A 26,296-nucleotide genomic window follows, 5' to 3' on the forward strand; every position below is an offset into this window, starting at 1 on the left:
TCACAGAAATCAGCTGTACGTGCTTTACTGTTCTATTTTTTGTTGGAATGTTTGCAGTGTAAGTGAATGACATCAGCTGTCAAGAAGTAAGCAGTGACCCAAGCTGTTGACAAGCAATGCACTTCCAGTAAAACAGTCCATATAATTAGCAGGTTCTAAATAAAGCTCCCCTCCCTGAAGGACTGGCAGTAGATGTGTCTTCTAGCCCAAATCAAAACTATGAATACCAGATGAAAACCGATATATTCCCGACAACTGCATTAACTGTAACAAATGAAATGGAGCTGTGTTTATTTCTATGTGGGTATGTCAAAAACTCGTCCTGGAAATAAGTTCTTGCACTGATTTCTAAATTGAGAGAAAGTGTTGTTCCTGTTGAAGCCAAAATAACTCAACTGGAATAGAGGATTTTCCAGTTAATGTTAAGAAAAACAGACAGATTTGTCAGTTGAGTAAATGTCTGATAAATCCTGTCCAGCTGTTAAGCATGGGGTTGGATCAGTCATGCTTTGGGCTTGTGTTGCAGCCAGTGGCACGGGGAACTTCTTACGGGAGGGAGGAAGAATGGATTCAGTTATATTCCAGCAAAGTCTGGAAGCAAACATCACACCATCTGTAAAAAAAAAAAGCTGAAGACAAAGAGATGATGGCTTCTACGATAGGACAATGATTCATAAACATGTTTTGAAATCCATAATGGACTACCTCAAGACACGCAAGTTGAAGGTTTTGCCTTGGCCCTCACAGTCCCTGACCTGAACATCATTATAAATCTGTGGATAGACCTCAAAAGTGCAGTGCATGAAGACGGCCCAAGAATCTCACAGAACTAGAAGACTTTTGGTAGGGAGGATTGGTGACAATTCCCCAAACAAGAACTGAAAGACTCTTAGCTGGCTACAAAAGGCATTTAGAAGCTGTGATACTTGCCAAAGGGGGCACTACCAAGCTCTGACCATGCAGGGTGCCCAAAATTTTGCTTCAGGCCCCTTTTGCAACTGTATGTGCATGTTGTTCTGGGTTTTTTTCCCCCTGCTCTCTTCTTATAGTGATTTGATATTTACACTTAATGTTATATGTTTTGGAATCTTTTTACCAAGAATGTTGTGTTATTTGGGACAGGAGGGAGAGTCTTTGTTAATGTTTGTTATGTTTATTCAAAATGAACATAAAAGCCAATAAACTTGGTGTAGAAAAAGGTGAAGTGCTATTTTCAGGTCAGCTCAGTTCAGCTCTGGTAAAAAAGTGCACCTTCATACCACCAATACCACTACAGCTGATTTCAACAGAATAACGTGTTAAGCAGAGCAGGGGCTTGCCAGATGTTCGTCAGCTTGATTTTTTAAAAATTCGGGTCACCATTTGTGCAGTGAGCTTTCCAAATCTCCCTTTTCCTATCGTCATCTGGTGACTTATGAAATCCAGTCTCTGCCGGCCAGATTTCAGCACTTCCTCTCTCATTTCTCTAAACAGGAAATATCACAGTTGCAGGTGCACTGTCGGTGCTGATTTCAACTCTGTCAAGAAGGAAATGGGACTTTGTAGTTTCTGCTATGCATGCAACTTCCTGTTGAACACTTCATTTTATCAGCTAGTTATTTATAGGTACCTTCTATCTAGCACGTAAAAAATACTTGAGTTGTCTGGTTCCTTCAGACACTGATGTCTACATAATCCTCCCACGCTTGCTGAACCTCAGTAGAAGGACACAAAGTTATTGAAAAAACATGACGTTTCATTTGTTTAAAAAATATTTTAATGCACCATTAATAAAGGGTCCAACGCATTAATACAAGAGAAATATTGCAAATAATATTAACATAATCATCAAATTAAAAGGAAAACCAATAAAAAATAAATGAATGGAAGGTATGTACATGTTTCCTCCTCATGGAGAGAGGAAAAGGAACGACATATTTACAGCTTGAAATCAGTGTGTTTCTACGAGAAACAAACACCTCTACAATATTTACATGTACTTCTTTGAATTTTTTTTTTTCCTTTCATCTTTTTGTCCTGTAGTAAAGAGGGTTGGTTTGTACTGAAAGGCTGTCATTGCAACAAGAAATATCTTACACATTTTCCTGTTTGGGAGGAATCTAAATAGAAAGAGTTCAAAATGAAAGATAAACTTTGGACGGCCATAGCCATATGAAAAACAGAGACACAACACGAGGGCCATATACGTACATCCTGCCATCTGAAGCGTGTCACAAACCTGCTGAGGCCTATCTATATATACCTTCCACCCATCTACAGACAGATCGTAAGCAGGACATCTCTTTGCATTAAGCTGATTCAAATTTTTAAGGGAGGGATGTTTTGTATGGGGCAACAACTCCACGCTTTCAAATAAAACACACAGGCCTACTAGTGCATTCTGGAAAGGCCCACAAAACGGGGGGAAAAGAAACATTACAAAACTAAACCTCTGAAGAGACCTGACCTCATCAAATAAATGTGCCTTTTAAAATCATGTGCAGCACACAGATTGACAAAGTTAATCACTGACTACACATTTTAACTAGGACCTGCGTGAGTTTGGTGGTAATCTTTGCTTTAAAAGCTTAAGAAAGAAAACCTTTGCCAACGGTAGAGATAGGAACTGCCAACATTTGCTTCCAAAGAACTAAACACAGACAAACAGACAGACAGAAAGATCCTACCAAATACTTGTCAACCTCAAAGACTGTTTGTTAACATAGCTTTAACTTCCAGGGAAGAAAGAAAAAAAAACAGGCCAATTCTCTGTTGTGCTGATCCTGCAGACAAATATTCAGCAGCCATGTAAAAATAAAACACACTTTTAGCTACAACCGACATATTTTTCACGGTGGGTTAAAATCAAGAGCTCAAAAGGACTTTACTCTCATCCAGACAGAAAGTTGTGGCGAATCAGGAGAGTAACAAACAGTGGAGGAGAGAAATGACAGTTTTATGGTTCTGGTGAATCACAAGCCACTAAGGACAGTGGGTGGGTACACTGAAGCTCACTGTAAGATACTTACAGCTAATGCAACTAAATAACAATACCATTAATAACAGCAATAGTAATATTATTATATAATACTATGAAATGAAATAAAAAAAAGCTTCAAAACAATCTTCACACTTGGAAATCTTGCATAACTGAAGACCAAATTGATTGAACTTTGTCATCTTAAAAGTACGCCCTTAACAAGCGCTTTTTAAAAACCCTGAATTTGTCGGATATTCCTGTGCGTCTGTGTGCGGATCTGAGTGGATGGGTGGGTGCAGGGAGGGATTTGACATGGGAACAGTGATCCGGGCTGTTTAGACATAAAATACTGGTGTTTCTTTTTAGTTTTTATTGCCTTCCTTTAAATGGATATTGGCATGGTACTAGAAGGACTTTTCATGCCAGGCCTCATGGAACCCCTTGATCAGAACATTTAACCAAATGGAGTCCAACAATACTGCCACAGGAGAGCTAATGCTGAAGCGGAGGCCCCCCTCATTGTATTCACATGCCAAGTGACACAAACCCCTCACACACTGGCTTGTGAGACTGCCAAGTGAATGAAAAGTGTGCATGAAAAGTGCAAATGTGTGTCTCTGTTTCCTGGGTATTGTGAGGACGGGGGGTGGGGAATCAGGAAGGTGGCTTTGTTTTGAGGTACACTCTGAGGAGGGTGAACCAGGCGGGTGTTCAGGTCTGGCTGGCCGTTGGCAAGTGAGAAAGAGATGCGTGTCCACTAGTTTAGTGTTCCACGGCAGTTCTCTGTTCCACACAGGCAAGGAATCTTGTTCTCCTCCAAGGGGAATTTGTAGTCATAGGTGATCTCTTCATTGACGGCGATGGCCTGTTTCGAGTAGATCACAATCTTTTTCTGGGACTCTATGGTGATAACCTTGGCGTAGCAATTTGGCTGGAAGAACAAAATGATGACAGACTGATAAGGAGCAGCTCCAGAAATAAATTATGATAAAATCAGTCATATGTCAGTGCCTGTTAGCTATGACCAACATTTAAAACACGTCAGATATGAAATGAAAGTGACTGAGGGTGTTTAGACTCACAGTGCAGCAGTGGTTGATGAATCGCGCCAGGTTACCACACTTGGTGGCATCTATAATTGTGTCGTGGTCCACTCTGAACAGGTAGCTGCTCCCGATGCCCTGCTGTGCGTACCGCTTCTCTCGATTGTCAGCCACCATCTGGACGCACAAACAAATATTTGATTACTGTTAACACTGAACCAACCACAGTATAGAGGCATCTAACATTTAATTTACTGCCATATTCACAGTTCTTTATATTAGAGTGCACTGGTGAAGAAATAATGGAATTTTGTGACTGGAACTGTATTATCACTGCATAGGACTGTTAATGTTTGGACAACATTCTAACTGCATGGTATGTCTAAAAAATACTGCTTTAAAATCATCAGTCGCTCAACACAGACTGGGGGCAGTACCTGTCTGATGTTTTGTCCCACATACTCAATGACCATCTCATCAGCAGCAATGGGCTCCATGGCGAACAGGCCCCACTCATGGATCCTACTGCGTCCAAAACGAAGCCTCTTCTTGCGGTACTGCATAAGGACAGACAAGAGTCACTGTATCAAAAGACTTGATTTTTTTTTTTTTTTTAAGATGTTTTTTTGGGCATTTATTGCCTTTAATGGACAGGACAGTTAAGTATGAAAGGGGGAGAGAGAGAGAGGGGATGACATGCAGCAAAGGGCCACAGGCTGGACTCGAACCCAGGCCGCTGTGGCACACACAGCCTTGTACATGGGGCGCCTGCTCTACCACTAAGCCACCGACGCCCCAAAAGACTTGATTTTTAAAAGAAAATTACAATGCATGCAGGCTCTCAGATGAATATGCGTTGAGATTTTAGAAAACTCCAGCCCTTACATGTACAAGCAGCAAATATAGATTTAAGTATGTAGGCTTTTAGGTGTGGACATGGTTTGTAAGTAGATTGACACTGCATTTATCACAGTTCCAGAGTAAAACCGCCACCACCCAAACCGCTCCACCACCACCCTTCTTTGGGGTGTTGCTGATGAACTTGTTTCCTGTCTGCGTGTTCAACAGAGTCAGCTGTGACATGTTTAGCCCTGGAGGCAGGAGAAACTGGCAGGCGGTGAAGGATTAACGCCTTCCTAGCGAGGAGGCCAATCACTGATACATCCATGACTCAAGAGTGTGTGAAGTTAGTGACCTTACTTTGAATACAGGAACTGCAGAAGGCCCCAGGTCCAACTTTTATTGGTCAAGGCATATAGCTCTAATGTGTAAACAAACTGGCATTTAAACTACATGAGTAAAACACAAATATGCAATTTCAGCTTAAGTAAGATAGCTTTGAAGTTGTCAAAAGTCACCAAAGTTAGGGTAGCAGTTTTTCCATTGCAGTGTTTTCTTGGTGTTATACTCAGAGCAATGTGCTGAAAAGCGAAGATGGTTTGTGCCTCTGTGTGATAATATTATCACAGAGGGAAATCTTGTATATAAGGGGGTGAGTGCCTGCTGGTTGCACTCCTGTGGCTCTACACGCTGTGGGTTTGTTGTGGATAACTGAATGGTATCATGGCAGCTAGAGGAGACAGGAATGTTTAGTCAGTACAGAAAAAGGTCGAATCTGTTAGGCAAAAGGTACTAAAAGAAATGAAAGGGCAGCATCTTAACCTCAGGATTTTCCCTGTCCGTCCGCACGAGTTATCACCAGGCCTTGGCATGTGTGTGCGGGTGACCTTTGAGTTATTGGCCGCTGCCTTGGTTGAACTTGCTGACGACAATGCAAAGGCTTTTTCCCACCACACCTTTTTTTTCTTTGCAATTGTGCCTTTTAACAGCAAATTGATACACTTATAAAAAGTGCACATATGTTACATCAGTCTGGATCGCTATATTAATTCAATGATGAACGATCATCGAAAAGTGAAAACATCGATACATATCATCATCTTTTTTTTTTAATTCCTGTGGCACGCCTGCCACCATTTCCGTCCAAGCACACCTCTTTCCTGAACTTTTATACAGCACTTGAGGCATTGCATCAGGCAGACGATGGCAAGCAGCCATGAAAATGACAATAATAATCTCAAATCAGTAGCAGGCCCCTGAACTGAATCAAATTGAAACTGTATTTTGGCAGACTTCGTAATATCAGTAAAAATCTTACTGTTGTCCAAAGAATCTACATTTTCACGCCTATTCAGCTCAGCACTCGCGTGTTGAGGGAAATGGGAATGACACACTAAGTAAGCAATAAATTGATGTTATTAATAAAGCAAACAAATGTGTGTTTGTATGACAGCCAGGTTGACTTAAGTTACAGAATAGAACAGGATATCGAGCCTCACTATCGTACTTTTTTAAGAGGCAGTACTTGACAGATCATTTTAGAAGACTGAAATTCCCAACGTATTTGCCTCCAATGCCTGGAAGGGATGCCACGCCTAATGGGATGTTGTAAGTACTCTACAAAAGACACACTCCCTGATATCATGTTCATTTTGTATCTACACATCTCTGCCATCACCACCAGGCATTGTGTGGTGATGTTTTAAAGTCACTGAAGTATGATGATTTCATCTTATTTCTGGGATTACTGAAATAATATTCTATATCAAGATAACTGTATTGTGAAATTTGAATACCAGCAAATACACTATCAAAACTCTGTCTGGAAGGACTTTATATGAAAAACCATAATGCACAACAATGCCTTATAACTGTAATGCGACTCAGTGGATATATGAGACACTATGACTGTAGCTGTTCATACCTTAAGCTGGTTGAGTTTGAGCAGGTCAGAGTCCATGACAGCTGTGGCACCGATGACGGTGAGGAGGCGGCGCTGCTCTGAACGTCTCTCTGATAGTATCCGGTTGGCTCCCTGGAAGGAAATAGTCAGACAGTAGACAGGTAAAGAGTCGTTGCCACAGTATCACTTTATCACATAGCCTTGAGCTGGAAATCAATGAGAAGGCAGATAAGGCTGTGAGTAAATGATAACAGAAGAGATAGAGGCAAGATTTTCTTCTGCTTCTACAAAGTATGTTTTATCATTGCACAATCTGTAATTAAGCACTGGACAACCAGCAAATGCAGGATGTCAATTCTGAAGCCTCTGAATTGTGTTTCTTATACACAATATCAGCCATTATCAAAATTTGTCTTTAAACGAACAAACGTCAATAAAAGACTACAAAGAGCCGACAACTCAAAACAAAATGAACTATAATTACTGCCCTGCAGTTGTATGCCTCTGCACACCAGTCAAGTTTCTCTTACAGTTTACTTCCATGTCTGTGAAAACATGTCTGCTACACACACGTCTGCGTTCCGCCAACCAGAAGATCTATACAATCAGCATCGTTTCAAGGTGGGCACCCAAGACTAGTGTCACCCATTCAGTATCTGACCATATGTCTCCTCTTCTGTTCCTGAGATATGACGTTGAGTATTTAGCAGAAAAGTGTTTTATGCAGAATATTAAGATGTCACAGTGAAGTTGGCCTTTGACCTTTTGGATAATTTTTTTTTTATCCTAATAGACATTTTTTGTGAAGTTTTGTCATAATTAACATAAGAATGATTGAGTTATGGCCAAAAACATATTTTGACCTTCAACCACCAAATTCCAGTGAGTTTATTCTTCGGTCCAAGTGAATGTTTGTGCCAAATTTAAAGAAATTCCCTCAAACTTTTCATGAGATATCGTGTTTACGAGAATGGGATGGATGCAAGGTCATGGAGACCTTGACCTTTGACTCTGGACCATCAAAATCTAATTTGTTCATCCTTGAGTCTAAGTGAACATTTGTGCCAAATCTGAAGAAATTCCTTCAAGGTGTTCTTCAGATATTGCCTTCGACCACAGCTATTGCACAGAGGCGTAAGAACTATAAAGAGGAACAAAAGTTGAAGCTAACACTGCTCAGCAGCACAACTGTAGGATACATGTCAAACCTACATCAAAGAACATTGAATGAGTATGAAATGTTTCAGCAGTAACTGAAAAAATGACACAGCTTCTGTTAGACAAGGGACATATTAAAAAAACGAAGGAGTTCTGTCTTTTGTCTTAAACCTGCTATTTACTAGCTGCTGCAATGACACGACGGCTGGTATTGTTTATATCATGTGAGTGTGTGTGTGATCATGGCAACGTGTTGTCATGGTGTGACCAACAGTAGTGGAACTACCGCGGAAGCGGTTTTGAGTATTTTGCACTGTGTTTATATGTCTGTCTAGCTCATGCCTTGTTGCTAATAATGAAAAGATATATCCTCAATAACCATTATAAACCTTTATAAGTTGTGTTCTTTTTTTCCAAATACGGATTAAATGTGTAGATTTAATTACAAACCAACAGTGTGTGTCTGCGTTTTGTGTATACATGGCTAAAACCATCCATCTATTCAAAACATCAATGTTTCGAGTGGTTAGTAGCAAGTCCGAAAAGGTGAGCTTAGTTGAAACTAGTAGAGCTGTCCAAAAGTATAGAAACAACAATGTTGCTAATGACAAAAAAAAGATGACTCCCATTAACTGTGCAGCTGACTAAACATGGTCACAAACACAATAAACACTGTTTTTGCTTTGCTGTGTGTTTAGCTTTTTCAATAGCTGAGTCAGCTTTACTTACGCAAAGTGTTGAAACAATAACTTGACTGACTGAAGGATGGTGTCATTAACAATTCATTATGGTCAACGTAAATAGCCTTTTCTGAAGAACATGATCAGTCTGTGTTATGAAAACATTTCCACTGAACTCCTCCACAGTCACACCAAACCACATCACTGTGCACCTGGGACAGGTGCTCGGTTACTTTGATCAGGACATCAAAGATGCTGTTTGCTGTTGTGTTCAGTTACATCTTATTTTATGCTGAGTCAGTGATATTGTACCTTTAAAACACTGAGTCTACATCAAAACAATAAGCCACAATAAAAATTTAAATTGTGTGTGCCCTGAATATCAAGAAACTTGTTTTTCTCCTTAGTACCGGTGAAGCACAGCACAAAACCAGAATGGAAAACACATAACTGGGGAATCCAAGTGTTGCTCAGAAACACAACACTACTTTAAGCCCATTTTCCAGTGAAAACCACACGAACACTAAAATGCTCCTACTTTCCCTAACAACAAGCTGGTGTTGTATGGAAGCTATAACCCCTGATGTGACCCAGTACACCTCATTTCCACCAAATTATACAAGGGGAGCAGATATTTTCTTAGAGAAACCACAAGGAACTACATGCTTAAAAATAGCAAAACACACGAAAGTGACCAAATTTGGGAAGGATGTAAAATAAATCCACTGGCAGGAGTGACTGGTGTGAAGTTCTGGAAGGTTTGAGCATTACTGTGGTTGTAACAGACAACTACAGATGGGTGAAAATATTGATTCAAATAAGAATCTTGAATCTAATCTTCTATGCTTCTGAATAAATTCACACCTTTAAAAAATTGTTTTTAAAGGGATAGTGCACCCAAAAATGAAAATTCACCCATTATCTACTCACCCATTATCTACTCACCCATATGCCGAGGGAGGTTCAGGTGAAGTTTTAGAGCTCTCACATCCCTTGGCACCGTAAGCCTCCATTAAGCGGAGTTGTGTTGCTACTCCCCCTCCCCTGGGATCTCCGCTTTTGGTGCACTATCCCTTTAAAGGTGCCGTTTGGCAATATTGATTTTTGTGAGCATGACCTCTCTGGTAAATCATGACCACAGTGTTCTTCAAATAGTGTTTTTCAAATGGTGTTTTTTTTAGAGCGCTTGAGAAATCTGTCAGCACCCTGTCAAACAGGGTTTTAACCTTTGATTTCCAATAACGTCACATTTTATTTTCTAATTAAAGTGCTTTAATTAACTTCCTTGCAGAAATGCAGCACTAAGGGCTTCACAAAAACAGAATTTAATCTGAGGCTATAATTAACGTTTAATTAAGCTTTTTTTAAAAACAAAACAAAACAAAACAAAAAACCTTACCCTTGATTAATACAAGATAGTATTTTAGCTTTTCTAAATACTTTAAATAAAAGAAAATAACCTTAGATAGTGTACTGCTGGTTTAACTAACAAACTGTATATCCTACTGTAGATTTAAACGATCTCAAAAACAGCATTAAGGTGTTGCACAGCAATCAAATTCCTGACCATCGCTGCTGAGGCAGTCTGAATTCAGGCTCCACTTCAGAAAATTGCTAATATGTGATTCTGTAAGACTAATCTTTAAGGTAATTATGAAATTTGCTGTGTTCAACCATAAGTTACTGTATTATCTATATTAACAAATTGTCCAAAACCTCTAGACTTCACAACACACATGGTAAAGTTATGAAGCTTTGTGCTCATCAGCTATTTGGAAAAGCTTTATCACAGTTCCACAAGTCCATCAATTCAATCTGTTTGAAATCCTCTCTTTATCCTAGCCCCTATTTAATTCCAAAGTGTCACAATAACCATCTATAATAACCATAGCATATACAGCAATGAATGGATCCCCTGGAGTTTGTTTACTGAGCCAGCACAGAGCTGGAATATATGATCCTTTCCGCAGCATTGTCATCTGCAACCACATTTGGATTTTTTAGAGCACTTTGAATTTCCACACAATCAGACCCCCACCCTTACTTCCATAGCAACTATCAAACATTTTAAAACTTGCTGCAAATTGTATTCAGTGGGTTTTATTTTAATAACCAACATTATAAAAAATGAATGGTGAATAAACATTAACTAAGACATGACAATTCTGATTCTGATCTCATTTTTCTCAGTATCAACACTATTTATACTAGTTTCTCGCTCTCTCCAATCTCCAAGAGTGAGTTGACACACACACACCCACACACACACCACTCCAGAGCACGGATAGTCCCGTTTCCCACTCACTCGTACTCACTTCTTGTCACTCGTTTCATTTGCTCCAGTTTCATGTTGGCTTTTGCGGCCAGGTTTTATATTTCACTTGCACTTTGTAACCTTTCTGATGTGTGACAACACATTGTGCACTACCACGGGAAAAATATTGTTTTAATTCATGTATACAGTTTTAACTATTGTTAATGTTTATTAGAGTCCAGCAGTTAACGGTCCTAACCCTGAAAGGAATCGTTGTCGTTGTCATGTTATAGCCATGTTATATTTATATTTAAATACAGTTTTTTAATTGTATGCCCTCAATGTCAATGTTTCCCTGTGGTATCAAAACAGTTTTGAATATAGATATTTGTCAAAAGTTAGAAAATCTAGTATCATGACAGCACTAGACTGACCAAATTCAAAAATAGAGCAATAAGTGTTTCTTTACAGCTAAGACTATTCTTTCATTGTTTTAAAAGCCATCTATTGTATCTTCAATATTTAGTTTCTTAATTGTTAGTTTGATAATGATAGAACAGACCTAAACAGGCTATTTTTTCTTAAAATCAATTGGCAAAATCATTGGAGAACCACAGATTCAAGTACATCGCTGTTAAACAGATTCTTTGAACAGAGTGGCGGTAAAGAAAAAAAAACCTTAAGGATACTGCAGGGATGAAAGGACTACAGAGTCACATAATAAAATTGGAAGAATGCTTACTGAGGTGTCGACATTCTCCACCTCCCGTATGACCTGCTCGGGCAGGTCCAGGTCCAGATAGACATCCTTCTCCTTGCGGCTGATGGCGTAGTAGCCCTCACTCCTGGCACAACCCGTCACATGCTCACGAAGCTGTCCACCTGCATTCTTCTTCTTACGCCGAGGGTTTGGCAAATTGGTTAGTGCAGCTCAAAGGTCAAGGACAATAGCACAAAAGCACACAATGATATGAAGACATAACATATTTGACCCAGTAAAAAATGTGGGCTACTTATTGATTCAAAACAGCCACAGATTGTTTGGACATTGGGAACTGGGGTTAATTTGGTGATCACACACACATAATTAATGCAGAGGTCTGTGTTGATAAGGATATTTGTGTGGTTGACCCAGTGTGTATCATTGAGCCAGTCAGAGCTGTGGTCGTCCTGTAGCAGCTTCTCATAAGTCTTCTTCAGCAGATTCAAGTCTTCACCGTCCAATCCGGAGTTCCAGATGTCATACAGGATGGTCATCTGCTCAAACTCACTGCGGGTGTCAAACTTCATGGCTGGTGGCTCGGGTGCTGGGGCAGGTTTTGGCCAGCGCTGGGACGATGTTATCCCTGCCTCCTGCAGAAAGAGGCGCTCGCTCTTCCTCACGTCTTCAACCATCTCATCCTCTGTGTCTGAGCTGGATAGCTCCCCAGACTCGAGCTCCTCCACGTCCACATCTTCCTCAGAGTCCTACACAGAAGAAGAATATTAGTACAAATGAACTGTGAGTGACCACAACTATGGACAAGCACTGAGTCTGTGTTCAGACATACACTTCAGTTTCCATTGTCTAGGTTCAAGTGAAATTTGTCATCCATTGTAGCCTTTTCGTTAGTTTGTTTAATGTTTATACCTTCACATCTTGTGCACATTAAGTCACATGGACATGGTCACATATTTATAGAACAGTTTCAGTCAGTACCTTGCTTTAACTTACCAAAATGTATGTATATATGCAGGATCATTACATTTTTTCCTGAAATACAAAATTAATTTTCATAGAAACAAGCACAAGTGCTGTTCTACCAGACATTCAGTGAGGTAGGCTATCACCTTAACTTAACTGATTAAAAGAGAAAAGATCCCTTACAATCTCTCTAACTTATTCAGAAGATGACACCAATAGATATTATCCTGTATGCTTGTTTTCCAGTCCTTCTGAGTGTTTTTCTAGTCAAAATCAAACATCTGAATCAGTTACATTCAGCCTGGCATGTATGAGGAAAAATGCACTTCACATCCGTCGCAGCCTAAACATGTGGTTTTTGCTGGTGGCCGAGCATGATGGTGACACTAGCAAGTTTGATAAACATAGACTGAACAAATTTAACTAAAACACTGAGGCAGAGCCAGTTGCTCTGTGCTGACGCAGTGACTGTGATTAGTTATTGTAGAGAGGAGCAGAGATCTGTACCTCGGCCTGCTCCTCCTAAAACATCCATGGGCCAGAATCTACCACAATACAATGATGGCGATATGAATCTGGTCATGCCAGTATACAAAACAATGTTTTTACTTTTTTATTATATCTACATATACTGTAGTTGTGCAGTGTGTTTGTATTAGGCCCACTTTCATATTTTCCGCAGATTTTGTAAGTGGACGAGACGCAGGATAAAAATTAAGCCAGTCATGTCGTTTCCTTAGGAACGTGATGACATTACTAAAAAATAATGTGCCACCATTACAGAAACCTACACTTAGACCGACAATGAGTCATGTTTTCTGCGTCAGACACATTGTGACAGCCTGTTACCTATGACACACTATTTATGGTTAAGGCATTCACAAACGTTTACAGGAACAAAGCAGAAGTCCTACGCACCTCTAGTTTCCGCTTCCTCTGTTTCTTGCCCGGCTGCTCCTTCTCTTTCTTTGCGGGAAGAATCTCAAGGTTTTCTTTGTCTTTTCTTCTCCTCTTTTTGTTCTTGTCGTTTTCAAGTTCGAGACCTTTGCTGACCATGATCTTCTTCTTTGACGATGGAGGTAGAGCTGCAGCCTGGCCAACGTCCTCAGACTCACAAAGCACTCCCATTGAAGATAAGTACTCTCCTGTATCTCCTCTGGATGGTAGCGCCTCTCCAATAACCTCCTCTGGTGCTTCAAGCACCCCAGAAATAGTGTTGAGGTCTGCTGGGAGCAAAACAGAGGAGTCTTGTTTGGAGGAAGTCCTTTTGGTACCGGATGGTATTGGGAGAACTGGGGGTTTGCAGTAGTTGTGCTCCATAAGGACAATTACACCCTCTGGGCTCAAAACCAGAGCCAGTGACTCTGGGGAGAAGAGATCCTCTTCCATCTTCTGCTCCTCTGCCTCATCAGATGTCTCTGTCTCCTCTGAGTCCCCTGCATCAGGGTCCATTTTCAGGGCTACGTCAGCCAACACAGACAGGTCAGTGGTTGACGCCGAGGCCAGCTGCAAGAGGCTTGATGCCCCCAGCTGCTCTCTAAGTCTCAGCCTCTGCTCACTTTCTTCTTCATCCTCGTCTTCCTCTCTGAGGGAATGACAGGAAGACGCAGAGAAGCTGGTTGTCCGAGGCCTGCCTCTGGACCGTTTGTTGACGGGAGGTGGCGGAGGAGCCTCCTCGAAGGCCATCCTGCACATAGAGGCATGGTCCAATGGCAGGTTTTGCACAGTGCGGCACACCATAACAGGAGGGACTGGAGATTTGGGGGACTCTTTGCCTGCACCCCGCTTTCCGGGGGATTTGACAGGGGTGATCTGAGGAGAAACAGGTGGTCCCTTTTTGGACTCATCGGAGTCTGGTGTCCGCCCAGATGGGGGCACGATGAGGGCATTGCCTTCCCCTGGTTTGGAGGCAAAGGGGAGCAGTTGGATGCCCTGAGTAGGACGAGCCGTGGGGGATGGGGAAGCAGTGACGGGAGAGTCTGGGGGCCTGCTGGGGGAGAGGAGGGGAGATTCACCTGACAGTTGTGAGGGAGATGGAGATAACGGTCCAGTAGGGAGCTGTGTTTTGCTGTCGTTCTCGACTGTGGAGAACGAGACGGTCTTCCTGCGCTTCTTGAGAGGGGGCACAAGGACAACAGGGGACGATGGACGCGGGTATGGGGGCGATGGAGGGCGCTTGTTAGGTGCTGCTGTTGTATCTGCCTTGCTGTCCTTGGCTTCACCTGAGAGGAAATGAGAGTTTTTAAAAGACTGATCTGAACTAAACACAACACACTTTATATAGTTTTTCCAATTGTTGCACTATTTTAGGTTTCCCCTCTGATCTTCCTATAATGGTTAACCTCAGTGGTTGATGCTGATGATTTTTATATTTGCATTTGTTGATTTGTGTTTGTTAATGATGTTGATCAGGACTTCTGACTAACCTGTTTTGACCTCTGTCTTTGAAACAGCAGCTGCATTATTTTCCCTGGAACACAAGAAAAAATAAAATTGGAGCCGGCAATAACACATGATGAAAATGACATTCATTTAAATAAAGCTGGCGACATATATTTCCGAGGACAGATGTCAGCAATGCACAAAGATTAAATAGTGAAAACAGAATTTCAAACTTCATACCTGCCGTCCTCTTTCTCAGTTGTGCTGTCCATGGTTGACTCATCCATGGTGTCTGGCCCTTCGCTCTCAGCCCTCTCTCCTTCCTCTTCATCCTCATCTTCAGAGGAAGATGAGGATGAGGAGGCTGAAGAAGAAGAGCCCTCAGAGGATGAAGAGAGGCTTTCATCATCGCTATCAGCACTAAGGGCGTCATCTGAAAAAAAAAAAAAAAGAAAGAAAAAAAAAGATATTTGTTATAATAACTTAATTAATTAATTTAAATTTTAAATAATAATATATTTGTTAGAATTAATGCTTTAACTGAAAGAAAACACATTAAAAATATGGGTTGTGATTTACCATCAGACTCCTTTTCACTTTCCTCTTCATCCTCCTGCAAGTAAAAAAAGGTTGAGGTTAAAACACTAAAAGATCAGAGTGAAATGCTGCCATCTAGCAATCAAAAAGAGTGAGAACAAGATTCATATCAAACTTCACACAAAACAAATGAGAAATCTTGCTCTCTCCTTCCTCAAACAAACAAACAAACAAACCTTTTCAGTCGAGGAGCCATCAGATGTTTCCTCTCCCTCACTGTCAAGCTCCCAGGGTTTACGATTTCTTGGCTTCTTTTTCCTCCTCTTGTTGTCCCTTTCAGCTCCATGTCTGTTTGCCTCTGGCATTCTCCCCTCAGCGGCTGTAAACAAGACACCAGTTTAAGAATTATATTCAGCAGGCTTTTTAAACCGACCTGTCTTTTAAAATGTTCAACATCTTCTCAGCAAACCTTCGTCATCCTCGTCTGGTGGGGTAGAGGGTCGCGGCCTTTTCATGTCCCCTTCTTCAAGCTCCTGAGGTTCTTTCCTCTTCACCTGAACAATTGGACACCAACAATATTTTTTAGAAGTCAATGCAACACAGCAAATACCATAATTTAACAAAATCAACATATTTATGTTCTATGTCTATATAAGAATAGACCTGAAGTGTGTACAACTCTAATTCGAGGCCTGTACTGTGGAGGGAATGCCCTCTTTTAAAATGTAAATAAAAAAACAACAGCTCAAAACTGAGGGCATGCAATGATGATGATACACTGCTTGGTGAATGTAAAAAAAGGTGTATCTGTAGGAGCTGTCAAACATGGAGATACTAAGATCTGCCACAGTGTAGTTCTTTTTACCTTGAAGGAAGGCAGTCGTAGGGCTCCTCGGAGAGACAACCCCTCCATGCCACCGCTCTTTGCCCAATCCACAAGAGACATGAGAGGCTCTCGAGGACGGTTGACCTTTTCCTCTTTCTTCTCATCATCTCGTAAACTAGACACTCCTCTAACCATTGTCTGGAAAGGCTAGAGTAGGAAAACATTCACAGGACAATTTGTATTTATTCCAGTTTCACAGTATGACAGTGCTCCCTGGCCAATGTGGTAAGGGAAATTCAAGCTGCCATCAAATGGTAAAACCAGGGACAGCTTTGGAAAGCAAAACGTCCCCTTGCTAATGAGATCCTGTAAGGTTATCAGGTTTTCAGCTGGTTGGCAGATTGCAACCAGCTGAAACTTCTCCCAGTTAGAATTCCTTCAGTGTTCATTGTGCAGAAGGTTTCTATTGGGAGCCAAATTATCGGCAGAGGTCTCTTCCTCTCCAAAACAAACAGACCAGGTGATTCAAACCAGTAAAAACACTAGATGAAGGCATTTCACATTTCAAATCAGTGTTTCTTCTACACTGTTTAGCATGTCGCATGTGGCCTCCTCACCCAGCACCTGCTATGTCAGCCCCCCTTTATTTTCTGATCAATAAATGTGTGCTCACCTTACTTCTGATCCAGACATTCAGGAGGTTTTTTACCATGAATTATCTGCAGTCTCCTCCTCTCCAAAACAAATGGACCCAGTGATTTAAACCAGTAAAAACACTGAATAAGGCAGTTTCAGGTTAAAAAATTGGTGTTTATCAATGTCTCTTGTTGTGGAGGGGCTTCTAAATACCATGGCCTAAATGCATAGGCGAATGACCCTATATAGAGCTAATCTAATGACTGATTTGTCCATTCTGGGCTACTGTAGAAACATGGTGATTATACAGCAAGAATATACTCCATTTAAATTCCATTTCTGCCAATATAGCCTCCTAAATCTTACACACTGGACCTTTAAACTGAAAAATGGAGAAAGCAAAATTTGTGGCATCAGCGCATATAAATACTGACAGTAGTTTTTAATCTAAACATTATCAGCTTGAAGTAAAGGACATTGTTTGAACAGATTTTGTCTGAGTTTAATAAAAGAAACCCCAAAACATGAACAAACAGGTGAATAAAGCAATAATTCTTACCTTTACAAAAGGAAAAATAAAGCAAGGTTAAAACCAGACCACAGCAGAACCGATTCTTCCTTACCTTGGCCTTGGTCTCTTTCCTTTCCCACCACTCGTCAAAAGTTGCAAATGCAACGTTCTCCACCATTTTTCGGTTCAGGTCCCGCTGCATGATGTTTTTCATTTCCTGGATCAGAGTGGCCAGGACCATCTGCACCGTGGCTTCATGTGGATTTTCAGCCAAAATGGGCATCTCTTCTCCTGGAGCCCTGTACTGGTGTCCCTCCCCAGGCAGCATAGTGCCATAACCAGGTGGGGGCATGTAAGAGGGGTAATGTGGTGGTAAGACGTGTGGTGCCCAGCCAGTGTGAGGAGGTGGGATGCCATGGTGTGGAGGGGGTGGTATCTGAGTGCTGTGGGGGTCTGCGTAGGGGTAGGGCATGTGAGGGGGCATGTAGCGGTGGTCCTGGTCATAATGAGCGCCTGCCCCGCTCCCCTCTTGGTCCATGTAGGGGTGGTGTGTGTGGGGTGGCGGCATAGAGTGGAGATGGTAGGAGGTGTAGTCTGCAGTGGCTGCCTCACCTGGCCCTGGGGTGCCGTTGGATGACGACAAGCGCAGCTGGTGTAGGCGACTTAGCATGTGGGTCTGCATTTGGAAAGACATAGGGGCTCCACCGCTGTACTGGTTCATCAGCTCCATGGATGTGGCATAGTCGTACATGTGATGGGGCATGGGGGGAGGATATTCTGGGTGCAGCTCCATGTGGGGCAAGGGAGGGATCCCCGGGGGAGGTGGGGGCTGGAGGGAGTAACCTGGGGGAGGTGGAGGAGGCAAATGAGGAGGGTAGGAAGGTATGGGAGGGTGCATGGAGCTGCCAAAGTGCTGTGCAGAGTCAGAGATGGGTGGGGGCGAAGATGAGGGGTCTGTTGTTTGTGAAGGCATGGCAGCCTGGGATGAAGAGGGTGAGGAACCTGAGGTGACCGAGGGTTGGTGGGTGGTCACTGTTGTTATGGTGGTCTCCTCCTCCTCATCTGAGATCTCCATGTCCTCTCCTGAGGAATGAGGCGAGGACTGAAAGAAACAGACATTAAGTGTTTAAGCACCATCAACGCTTTTAAAAGAGGGGCTCTCAAAATAACTTAAAATCATAGAATCAGGAAGTGTACTGTGAAAGTATTATAGCCACAAAAGCAAATAACAGAAAAATTACAAAAATTACAACGAAGGTTATGCTTAGTTTGTACCCAGGATCCCCTGAATCTTTACATTTTTGTTGTGCACTGATGTTATTTCTTCTATCCTGTCTGTTTCTTTCTTTGCACAAAACTTTTTTTTGTTTTCAGACTTTTATGTACATATACTTTTGTGGGTATGCACGTTTAATAATAATAAAAAAAATCTTTCTATTGACAAAAACAGTTTATCATTGGGTTGCTCTTTCCAAAACAATCTGCTGTACACCCCATCCAATTACAGCCCCACTACAAAAAATAACATGCCTACAAGCATGAGGACCATGCAGCTTTTATTTGTCAGAACAAAATGCAGCTCAGACAATGAATAAATTTCAATATTCAACAAACGATTAATTGGTCGCTGAGCATTTGATCAAACATGAAATGAACTTCATCAAATAAAAATTTGATTCTGAAATTTAAACATTGTGTAGTCTCCTTGTACATGCCAGCTTTCAGCAGGATGGTGTATTTCGAAAGGATGTTTTAATGACTAGCATTAGCAAACAAAGAGCGCAATATAACTACTTTATGACAAGGCAGCCATCTCAGGGTTTGGAAGAAAAGTGCAGCGGCAACACTGGAAAATGAAGAGGGCAAAGCAAAGCATTATGTTTTGTATGTCTAGGTCTCTACATCTCTCTATGTTTCATGGCTATGTAGTGCTGCCAGAGAATATGTAATCTATTGCAGTGAGCTTTGATTGAGGAAAAAATGCATTTGGTATTGGTTGATATAGCAAAATTTTAATGCTTTTAATTGTTGATGTCACCAATGATTGATTACAATTTGCGACCCTAGTTGAGACCCAACAGTCTGAGGCCAAAAGCTTCCTTAGGGACGACCGATCTTACCTGACTCTGTCCATTGTAAGGTGGCGTGTGTGCTCCTGTCCTGTTCTGTGTATCAGCAGATCCAGCCTGTGAGGATTCCTCCTGCAAAGCTCCAGTCCCAGTGAGGCCCACCTGAGGCTGGGGTTCCTCTGGGGGCAGGATGTGAGAGGAGTAGGTGGAAGAGGATGGTATGGTTGCTGTAAGCACAGTGGGACTCTTCCTACCTTCTCCCCCCTTGCCCCGTTTCCTTCCCCTGTGACCATCTCTGTCTCTTTCCCCTTTCCTCCTGTGGTCCTTCTCCCCATTGTCTCCCACCTGATTACCACTTGTGTGCTCCCCAGTTACATCGCCTGATCCGCCTCTTCGCTCTCCTCCATCCCCACGTAAGCCCCTCTGCTTGTCCTCTTTCCTATCGTCCTCATCTTCTTCATCAGAGGCAAGGAAAGAAAACTTAGCCTTCTGTTCCTTTAGGAGCATCTCAATACGAGAGTCGAGGCTGCTGCTGTGGTAGACAAACGGTAAACTCTCATTGGTGGAATCTGGTTCTGGGGAGGAGGAGTCACGTTGAGGGGGCGGTGGGGAGGTAGAGGAAGAGGGAAGATGGTGGGGGAGGGAGGTAGAGGAAGGGGAGGTAGAGGAGGAAGCAATGGAGGGGTGGGGTGGGGAGGAAGGCGGGGGAGTCTTCGGCGGTGCGGGTGGGGTGCTGGGACGGCGTTTGGGCTTTGTCCACTGCTCTTCACGGGCCGGACTATCCTGGTTGAAATCCAGTGTTCCCAGTGTTTCAGCTACAGCTGCTGCAATGACTGAGGCTGGCGGGAGGGGAGGTGGCGGCGGTGGGGGAGGTGGAGGCAGAGCACTGTGGTGACCAGGATGGTAGTCTTTGTCAGCACCTATAGAAGGCAGGGAGCCCCTCTCTGTGAGGCCTGTGCCACCGAGACGGGTGGGAGTGTCCAATCCCTGAGGAGGGGCTGGGGCAGGCTCTTTGGAGGAAGAGTATGCAGAGTAAGAAGAGGGAGGAGGAGACATGCTGTTGGAGGAAGAGCGGTAGGAGTTGGAATTGTATCTGGGGTCAGAGCTGTTGGAGTAGTCACTGTCTCTGTCCCTGTCTCTATCTCGGTCTCTGTCTCGATCTCTGTCTCGATCCCTGTCCCGGTCATGGCTGCTCCGTCTGCGGCTGCTGCTGCCATGATGGTTGTGAGAATGGTGGTGGTTACGGTGTCTCTGGTGGCTGTGCTCACCTGGTCGGGAGCCCAGGCTGTCGCGCCGGTAACCCCTGTCATCCCTGCGCTCTGAGTGGTGATGGGAGTGATGGGAATGGTACTTTGTGGAAGAGTTTGTGTCTTGCTGGTGGTGGTAAGATGACCTTCTGGAGCCAATCCCTGCTGCCGCATAGCGCCCCGAGTCTCTGTCTCGGTCGCGGTCTGACATTGGGGGCTGATCATATTGGGCGGCAAGAGGTGGCGGAGGCATTGAGGAGTGGTGAGCCATGTGTGGTCCAGGCCCTCCAACACTAGGGTAAGGGGGGTAGCATGGCGGCTCATTGGGACGGTATGATGAGGTTGGGGGGTACATAGGGCGACCTCGATGATACATTGAAGGTTCCTGTGCATCCTCAGAGTAGCGAGCCACTTTGTATCCTCCAACAGTAGATGAGACTGCAGAAGACGAGGAGGAGGATGGTAGCATGTCCTGGGGAGGGTAGCCGCTGCCCAAAGTGCCAGTGTTGTAGCCAGTATGCCTGCAAGACACAAATAAGATTTTTAATTATTATTTTACATCCTAAGCGTGATTGACATTCACAAACAGGCAACTACAGACTACTGTCACCTACTCTCCTAAACTGCTGTGTGAGCTGAGACTAATTTTATTTGAACAAAACCAAAGAATTATGAGAGTTGTGTAAAAATACACAAATAAGATATGAAGACTTATAGCTAATGATTCATGAACTGATTTCTTGAGGTCTCAGACTATGATTTCATGATGTATGGATGAAGATGTTGAGTGTCTCAGCTTTGACTAAAAGACCTGAATGATAACGACAGCACTAAGGCACTGGTAAAATGTTGACATGAAACTCTCTATGTGTCCAATATCAATAACTAACCTGCCACCTGTGTAGCCCGAGTCTTGTGAGAAAGGAGTCCCAGACCTGGAGCTGTAAGGTGTTCCTCCACCCCCCTGAGATGAAGCAGAGGAGCCTGGTGTGAAGGGGCCTGACATGGAGGAAGGGGGCGTGTCCAGACGCTGATCACTGTACCCAGCATCCCCAGAGCATGGGGTGACGTTTCCTGATGTGAGGGCCTGGACCCCCGCTGCCAAAACCGCAAGCTCACTGGAGAGCCTCCGCCTGATTTCAGATGACTGTGCAGAAAAAAATCTATTAGAGTTTAGAAATTAAGAAAGTATCTGTTGTTCATTCTATAATATGCTTCATTTGATTGAGAATGGGTGCAGGTAAAGACTAGTATTCATGCTGCTTAAAACACTCAACGTTTTCTTAATATTTAATATCCATATCGACTTTGAATGATCATTAACGAAGTGAAGTGACATTTATGCTGTGGCAATACCGTGTCAGGCTGTGGTTGTGGCTGTGCTGGGGCCTGAGGCTGGAGCCTGTCTGTCAAAGCCTTGCCTCCCAGGGGCACAGTCTGAGGAGTGTAGGACCCGTTTACTATCAGGTCATAATACTTCTGCCTCTGCTGGCCTGGGTAAAAAAACAAAAGCCGTAGAACAATAAACACAGGTTGTGAAATGAGCTCATTGAAGATATAAACAGTATCTACTTCTAATGAGGTTTTCAAGACAAACTCCATTCGGTTTAACTGTTTCCGCCAAAAAAAACAACAACTAATGTATGTTTTTTTGTTGGTGATAAGGACTACTTAAAAGCTTGTTAACCAAATTCTGTTAACGTTTGGAAGGGAAGTTGGGGAGGTGGAGCAAGGAACAAGTGACTCACTTTTGGTCAGACTTGGATAAAAAATGCAAATTTTGGAATTCCAACAATATTTTCAGTATTTTCTCATAAGGTCTACCTCATAATTGTATTTCCCTCTGTGTATTACTGTGTAAAAAACTGTGTATACAGATCCATGTACATGATAAAAAATTCCTAGACTTTTCAATTGTAAAAATAAATCCCCCCAAACTTGTCTGAATCATAACTGTGATAACTTGTATTTTACAGCCAGCTCCTACTTTAAAATGCCTCAGATTAGGTGATGCAGCTTACCTTTTATATCCAGTTGAGCATGGATGATGTTACCCATGACAGAAGTATTGTGCAGATGCTTGACTGTGTCCTTGGCTCCTCTGGTGCTGGTAAACAACACTCTAGCTAGGCCCAAGTGCTTCCTGGTCTTGGGGTGAAACAGGATCTCCATCTCCTCAACCTCACCAAACTTGGCACACATTTCTGCCAAGAAGGGCTCCTTGATGTTGTCATTGAGTCTAGCAAAGGTCACCTCTTTGAGGGGTATGGGACCCACATAGAACTCATCAAGCTGTGAAGAGAGGTTGCAAAATCAGGGACAAGAACTTGTCATTTTAATACATGAAGCTGGCGGGATGTGTGAGGTTAATGTTGACCAGCTATTCTCACCTTAAACTTCGGCACTGGCAGGGACAGTTCTGTGTACCTGGACCATAGTCTCCTGGGTCTTGGATCCCGCAGTTCACCCACAGGAGGAAATCCAGAGTCCTGGAAAAATTAAGATTTGATTTTCCTTCCTTCCTGTGGCAATCAAACATTACAACTCATCTACCTCACACAGAGAGGACAGCAGAGGCATGGGATGCTGACGTGGCTCCAGCCTTCTTTAAGCTCTGCCCTGTTCAGCTCTGTTTGGATTTGCACCCTACCATCAATCTGTTTTTTTTTTCTATGACCCTTACCATTAACTGTTCACTTTTTGGCACATTTCCTGTATATTTTGAACTGCACCTTACTGTTGACAGCTTACATTTGTGACATTTACCATTAACATGTTTACAACCTGTTCACATTTCTGGCTTTGTGAACATTCAGTTTTTACATCTTTCTGATATTTTTAATGGTTTATGTTTTGTTTATTTGTGCTTTAAGTACTGGCACTCTTTCCCCACTTTGTATTCCAACAAGTTTATACAGGTCGTAGTTCAAAGATAAAATTTTAGGCGCACACACGCAAACCCATTATAGAATAAAAACATGGAAATCAACTCACTGGCACACTGAAATGCACTCCATCATATCTGTAGATTTTCTGGGCAACCCGTCGAATGGCTGGATCCTGGACAAGTTTGTAGCTCTTCCACTGCAAACTGACAGCTTTTTGTGAATCTGCCCCACCGTCTGGATCCATCCTACAACTGTGTGTCAAAAGACAACCATGATTTCAGACATTGCAGCAGCCACTGTTTTGGGACAAGAGCACTTCAGAGCCACCACCACCAAAACCACCAGAGAAGCAAAGCTTTGACAAATTAGCTGCGGAGTAGAGATATACCGCTGAGAAATGCTGCAGTAATTACAGCCAAAGTATATTTGGCTGCTGGCAGTGGGTACACTTTATGGTAACCTAACAGAACGATGAGTTGCAGGGAGCATGTCTGTGTTCCCAGGGTTCTATGTTCCCCCAGCTTTATATTCTCTGAATATGACCCGATAGGAATTTTCTTAGGGTTTATGCTCTCTGCAACATTGTTTTTCCACGAGTCAAATTTTAAATCTACGTTTTCCTGGGTCAATATGTTTAAATCACCCACCTACATTTACAGCTGCCTGATGTTAAACCTACGCCCTCGATCTGCAGGAAACAGTTCTCTTGAAAGAAGACCTTGATATCTCCAGTGGCTGAACATTTCTACCATTCAAACTGCACTTGGATCATCCATCCCCTCTCATTCATTAGCAAAACGATACCCCTTACTAATCACTTAAAGTGCAAGTTTATATCAATGATAATTTTAACAGCATACCTTTTAAATCACTAGGAATTCGAATGTATAGGATCTGGGGATCATAACATAGGGCCCTGCGAACATAGGGATGACCCCGAGCTGCGTCACATCAGTTAGCCAAACATTAACTTTTCTGATCACTGTCTGTTAACAGTCATATTCAAAGCAAAGCAGAAAATAAATTAAAGAAGATAATAATAAGGACGTTCTCAGCCTCGACTAAGATGCTGCGTGCTGTCAAAACAATGACCAGCGTTACGTCACTGAGCAGTTAGTTCAGTTAGCAGCATGCTAGCTACACCAACAAAATGCAAAGAAACTGTTTTCCAACGTCAAATGAGAAATCATATTAAACGCATATTAATTCGGGTGCCGAAGTATTCTGTAGGAGCAACATAGCCGGTTTCTCATGCATTAGATAACGTTCAGTAATGTTATTTTACTTCTCGCTTTAGCTAGGGCAAGTGAACGTTAACGCTGCCGCTGGCTAATGCTAACTAGCAAGAACATCAAGTTGGGAGTCAAACTCTGATCTTGTTACCCCTCCGCCCACATCGATAACATTTTATCAGTCACATTCATGTTATGCACCTCTCGTAGACGCTCTCCTGACTGGTTTTGACCTCCTGGTCCGCCTAAATTCAGACCCCACCTCTTCGAGACCTACTGCCCGCTCATCCGAAAGTAGCAACCGCCGCTACAGTGTAGGCAGCTACATCCAGGCCCGGGAGACGAACAAGAAAAACACTGAACCCCCAACAGAAAAGGGACACCTCCGACCCGGCGCTAAAGCTATACTGACGAGCTAAAACGATACCGCTATCATTCCGGTAGTTAGTCAAGACAACAACACGCCTCTCCGAGCGGTGAAGCCATTGTTTTCGCTTTAAAATCCCTATATTGTTGAGAGAGCGGCCATCGCGTAACCAACCTGAAAGCCTCGCCTGTTCTCCATCAGTGTATGCGAATGCAGCTCTCCATTCCTGATCGGCACTTTCTTCAAACACGGTGACTTGAAAAAAATACATACGGAAGCTACTACATTAACACACAATGTAGATATAATTGAAAAATAAAAAATATTTTATATGAATGAACGACTGTATTTTATTCACGGTCAAATTTACAGTTGAAAAATTATGTTCGAATCTGCTCATACAAACCCAAGCCCAAGAAAGTGATCAACGCGCCCCCTAATGGCTGATCGGTGACAACTCAGTATTATTCACCAACATTTGATCACATTTCTGAACCAAGGAGTGCAGTTCTAATACTTAATATGTATTATCAGCAATATGTATATGAAGTAGGCCTATCAACATAAAATAACTAAATAAGCAGCATTTGTTATTATTATTATTATTATTATTATTATTATTATCATTACCACACACATTGACTAAAGTTAAAGGGATAGTTCAGTTTTTTTGAAGTGGGCTTGTATGAGTTACTCATCTATAATCAGTGTATTACCTACAATGCATGGTGGTCAGTACACCCCTCGTTTGGAGAAGCAGGCTGAAATCCAACACGGAAGCTAAGCAATGTACTATTGTGGATGGGGTCAGCGTTAAAACGCATTGTAGCCACCTAAAAAAAGTCCCACCTAAAAAAAAAATCGACATGACAAATTAAGTGCAACTATCTGTTCCACTTGGGAGGCCATTAAAAGCTTCAGTTCCACATCTTTGCTCTCAAAGCCACCAGACTCTATTGATAAAAACAGTAATTTTGGCTCACTGAACACAGCAGCTGCTGGTCTATCACATGCTCCATCAGTTACTTAGTTTGTGTTATTAAATTGCATTGGTGAATTCAGACTTACCACTTTAAATGC

At 42.5% G+C, this 26,296-nt stretch overlaps 1 protein-coding gene across 3 annotated transcripts; it reads right to left on the bottom strand.

Moving 5' to 3' along the window:
- Positions 1 to 1,765: 1,765 nt before the first annotated feature.
- Positions 1,766 to 25,423, bottom strand: setd1a (SET domain containing 1A, histone lysine methyltransferase). 3 transcript variants are annotated; one of them, XM_049561950.1, is made up of 21 exons: positions 25,391 to 25,423; positions 23,724 to 23,868; positions 23,120 to 23,218; positions 22,751 to 23,021; positions 22,086 to 22,222; positions 21,620 to 21,876; positions 19,534 to 21,250; positions 17,526 to 18,515; positions 16,306 to 16,473; positions 15,910 to 15,994; positions 15,677 to 15,819; positions 15,483 to 15,516; positions 15,144 to 15,336; positions 14,948 to 14,991; positions 13,440 to 14,743; positions 11,956 to 12,304; positions 11,580 to 11,761; positions 6,767 to 6,877; positions 4,440 to 4,559; positions 4,042 to 4,179; positions 1,766 to 3,890 (listed from the first exon to the last, which is right to left on the bottom strand). In XM_049561950.1, exons 2-21 carry the CDS (start codon positions 23,859 to 23,861, stop codon positions 3,717 to 3,719), a joined length of 6,654 nt encoding a protein of 2,217 aa, XP_049417907.1. In that variant the 5' UTR covers positions 23,862 to 23,868; positions 25,391 to 25,423; the 3' UTR covers positions 1,766 to 3,716. The 3 variants fall into 3 exon arrangements, with proteins under 3 accessions (XP_049417907.1, XP_049417909.1, XP_049417906.1); XM_049561952.1 differs by lacking the exon at positions 25,391 to 25,423 and adding an exon at positions 25,051 to 25,377 and having other exon boundaries at positions 21,665 to 21,876; XM_049561949.1 differs by lacking the exon at positions 25,391 to 25,423 and adding an exon at positions 25,051 to 25,377.
- Between the last annotated feature and the right edge of the window lie 873 nt (positions 25,424 to 26,296).

Source organism: Epinephelus fuscoguttatus, linkage group LG19 (genome assembly GCF_011397635.1).
Source record: "Epinephelus fuscoguttatus linkage group LG19, E.fuscoguttatus.final_Chr_v1".
Lineage (NCBI taxonomy): Eukaryota > Metazoa > Chordata > Actinopteri > Perciformes > Serranidae > Epinephelus > Epinephelus fuscoguttatus.